Source organism: Zerene cesonia, chromosome 20, assembly GCF_012273895.1.
Source record: "Zerene cesonia ecotype Mississippi chromosome 20, Zerene_cesonia_1.1, whole genome shotgun sequence".
Taxonomy (NCBI): Eukaryota; Metazoa; Arthropoda; class Insecta; order Lepidoptera; family Pieridae; genus Zerene; species Zerene cesonia.
Window position 1 is genome coordinate 9481469 of NC_052121.1, and position 4057 is coordinate 9485525.

Consider the following 4057-nt stretch of genomic DNA (forward strand, 5'->3'; position numbering starts at 1 on the left):
CTTAGTGTAGGCCTGCAGTTCATATTATCTGTTATTGTGTAATTATTAAATATTAAATAATAAATAAATAATAAATAATGTAAATAATAAAAAAAAAATAATAAAATAATATTTTGTTTAAATTTAGGCATAATAAATAAGTTATTAATTTCGGTCATGATACCATTGATATATAAAAAACCCAAGATGCACAGTATCCTACAAAAGTGTTGCTAAACACTCGCCAATTATAAGTACCAAGTTATAGTTATGCTATTCGCGTAAAGTCTTCAAATTGAGCCTTACGCAGATCACTTAAAGTTGTTTTTACAAAGCCGAGACTATTTGAAGTGAGCGCACAATCTAGAACGTTTCGCTCATTTTATACGAACCTCTATAAAACGTAGAGTTAGCGTCTTTGGTTTTTTATATATTTGTGCACGAAATTCAAATGTCATATATTTTCACTATTTAAATGAATGTAATTGCAATTTTTTTTAATCTCGCTTAAAATTACATAATTTTGTTTCATATTAAAATTATCTTTGTTATTGAAATTAAAGTATTCATAAAGAACTATATAGATGTCAGTATTATATTCGAAAATTTTATCTGTCATAAAATTTTGACTTAAATTCGTTATAGTATGATTAAGTATAAGGCTATGAATCGATATATGAATTAAAACAATCGATGTAAAAATTATGCGAGTAAAATAAAACAATATTATAAATGCGAAAGTTTGTAAGGATGTGTGTGTGTTTATTGCTCTTTCACGCAAATACTGCTGAACCGATTGCAAAGAAATTTGGTACGTAGATAGCTGGACAACTGGAATAACACATAGACAACTTTTTTATACCATATGACCCGATATTCCTACGGGATACGGACTTACTCGGATGAAACCGTTGGGTGCAGCTAGTATGTTAAAAATCTAAGTTTATGGGAGTTGGGGCTGTGTCTGTCCATTAGTATGGACAGCGAAGTTGGTAGGGTCGGGTAATTAATATTAAGTAAAAGTTTAGACTCAATGACTATATTCATGGTTTCAAAGTCTGGCATCAGCAAATAAGTACACTCGGTGCAGGTATGCAGAAGCGGGTCTGTACCCAGCGGGCAACATCTCGTCCTCTTCAGGCGCATCCTCCGGCTCGCACCCGGCGTCTCCACTGCCGCACTCGCTGTTCACCCACGAGCCACTGTATCAGTTCTACAACGCTGCTAAGGTCGAGGTGAGTGGTTAACCGACTTGGGTAAGGGAGGATATCGTTTTTGATTACTTTAGAATTCTTTTTTGAGGATTGGCGAGTATGGACCTCGGAAAAGGGGCCTCGATTCAGATGTAGTTTTTGGTTACTTCGGAAGTCATTTTTGTTTATTATTGTAGACCTGCTTGCACTATTACTGATTTGGAAAAAAAAAATGAAAACAATTTATGTCTTTTTCTGTTAATTCTGAATGGTCCTTAAATTTAAATTTTTCCAGAAAATTTGTTTGAAAATACGTCTGGAATGATTTGCTATCAACCTTTTCTTGTTTGAAAAATATTACTAAAATTATACTGAGTATTGCTTCGTGACAAACATACTACGCACGTGGTGATTAACCGCAGCGCATCTCTTGCTGACTCATCACTCATACAATACTTGTGATTTGTGAATAAGATTTATGTCCAGTCAAAGAGTTTATTTAAATCATTTCTATAATATTTTATACTACATGCTATTTAGTATAACAGACTAATCTAACATACAGAAGAATCCAAATTTCTGAATTAATAAAGTTTATCTTAATATAAAAAATCCCTTAATTACCACAAATCGTCATCATATGTAAGGTAGTAAGGAGTCTTTTGATGTGGGAGTAAATTAATTAAAATTAATGTTCTCGGTACCGTTCACCTTGTCAAAAAGTAAGGAAAGGTTAAATAAAAAATGCCTTCAGTTAAATTATTATATTTTTATTTATTTATTATAATTTATTGCTCTGGAAAAATTACAAATTGAGACTTATCCTAGGTGACTTTATTACAAATGGCGGTATTATCGCTAAATAGCGATTTCTTCCAGACAACCGGTTGCACTGAGAGAAGTTAATTTTTATAGAACATTAAGATCATTTTCTTACTCACGCAAAACATCTTTGCGCTGTGTCATCACGATCAAACGTCATGGGGCTTTTTGTATCTCTTTCTTTTTACGCTACGCCATAACCTTGAGGTTTATTCGTCTAATTTAGTATAATAGATCTCAAAAACTATGTCAAGTTCACGCTTAAAGAGTTATCCATTCAACTAAGGCAACAAATTATACAACGTTTAAGTCATTATGTCTTCGTTAACTAAATTAACCGAAAGACGTAACAACACGGTTCAGAGCCATTTCGTATATTCATGTAGTATGGATGGGATACGGCGCCTACACGTAAACAATTTAATCTTAGTTTACCACGTTAATTGATTCGCTAATTATGCGTAATTGCACCGGCCTTGCTTGACGACCTCTGCGTAGTGTTTTTTGTTCTGCCGCGTATATATAATAGCCTATGTATTTACATGAAGGACTTCCCATAGTTTTCTCACGGTCCCGATGAGGTGTCGCGGGCAAACCATTTCGTTCCGGTTTTCCCTAAAGGTTTTGTACTTAAAATGTCCTACATCATATGAATAGACACAGAAATTCACCCTTTTATTTCATAATATAGTTAACCTTTTTGACTCAGTAGTATAATTTGTCTAGGCTAGTCGAAATTTTTACTGGAGATATTTGAGGTTATGGTTACCACTAAGTTACTTCCACGCATTCCGGCAATGATCAATTGAGACTGCAAAATTTCGCCTACATTTATTATTTTCAATTATAGCTCAATAGTGCCACTGTGCCAAACAGAAATCACAATGTAGAGTTACATAACACACTATATACTACCAGAACTCTATAAATGCTATGAATCCTTAGAAAACATCCCTCTACATTAGTCCTTTGTCACCTCGAGGATGCTTCCTCTTTCTGGTCCTATCATAACTAACTATTCCTCTGTCTTAAAGTCAAAAGATACCAATAGTAAAATAACCACAACATGCCCTATTCACACTGCACGTAACCCTCGCAGTCCGCGTGCCGCGAAGGCGACTCCGACTCCGACGCGTACGAGGCGGGCGGCTCCACCTGCAGTGCGACGCGTCCCTCCGCTATGGCGCTTGTGGCGCCGCGCGGGCCCGCTCGCACGCTCTGGTGCGAAGTGCCGGAGGTCGTGAACTCCGCTGTGCTAAGTGAGTATATGTATATTTGGTGTGTCTTCATTGTTTATGAGCTTTTTTTATGTATGATATGAGGAGAGGTCGAGAGAGAGGGACATTTTTAGAATACTTTGAAAAAAGTGAAAACTTTTTAGTTTATCGCGATTAAGTAAAAGCCAACAGATAAACTGTAATAAGCAGAATTATAATCTTATCTCATCTTTGAAACAAAACTTTGCTATTCCATCAAATCACCCTCAAATTAAATGTCTTCTAAAATCAGAATGAGCGTCACATCTTAAAACAGGTCTGGATCATAAGTACTAATATTGTAATACGTACCCAGGTTCACTCGCCCCGGCCCAGAAGAAGCTCCAAGAAGCCAAGTTCGAGCTGCTCACATCGGAGGCGTCTTACCTCAACTCGCTCAACGTGCTGGAGACGCACTTCATCTCGCACCCCGCCTTCAGAGAGCCCGGAGTGCTGTCCAAGGAGGACTGGGAGACTCTGTTCGGAACTATTATACCTGGTGGGTTGGATTTGTACTTAGGTAACGTCATATATTCGTCTGGCTAATGATCATCTGGAGATTTATTTCCAGAGCTATGACGGGAAAATATATATTCCGAACTCAATAAAAATAAAAAATACTCCTCAAGTCCAGGTAAATTCACTCATCCTTACATCCAATGAATGAAATGTTATAATTCACAAAGCAAACCAACATTCCAGTGCGCAAATGCTCCCAAATGCTGCTCGCGGACATGGAGCGGTGCTGGCAGGAGAACATCCTGCTCGCCGGCATCTGCGACATCGTGCGCTCGCACGCCGAGCAGC

At 37.1% G+C, this 4057-nt stretch overlaps 1 protein-coding gene across 1 annotated transcript in view; it reads left to right on the top strand.

The window, feature by feature from the left end:
• The window catches only part of LOC119834879, a 54040-nt gene that overhangs the window by 44283 nt on the left and 5700 nt on the right, over window positions 1–4057 (top strand). Inside the window, exons 9-12 of the mRNA XM_038359397.1 lie at window positions 1070–1214; window positions 3094–3253; window positions 3567–3749; window positions 3953–4055. Coding sequence (XP_038215325.1) covers window positions 1070–1214; window positions 3094–3253; window positions 3567–3749; window positions 3953–4055 — 591 coding nt within the window. The remainder of the gene's footprint in view (window positions 1–1069; window positions 1215–3093; window positions 3254–3566; window positions 3750–3952; window positions 4056–4057) is intronic.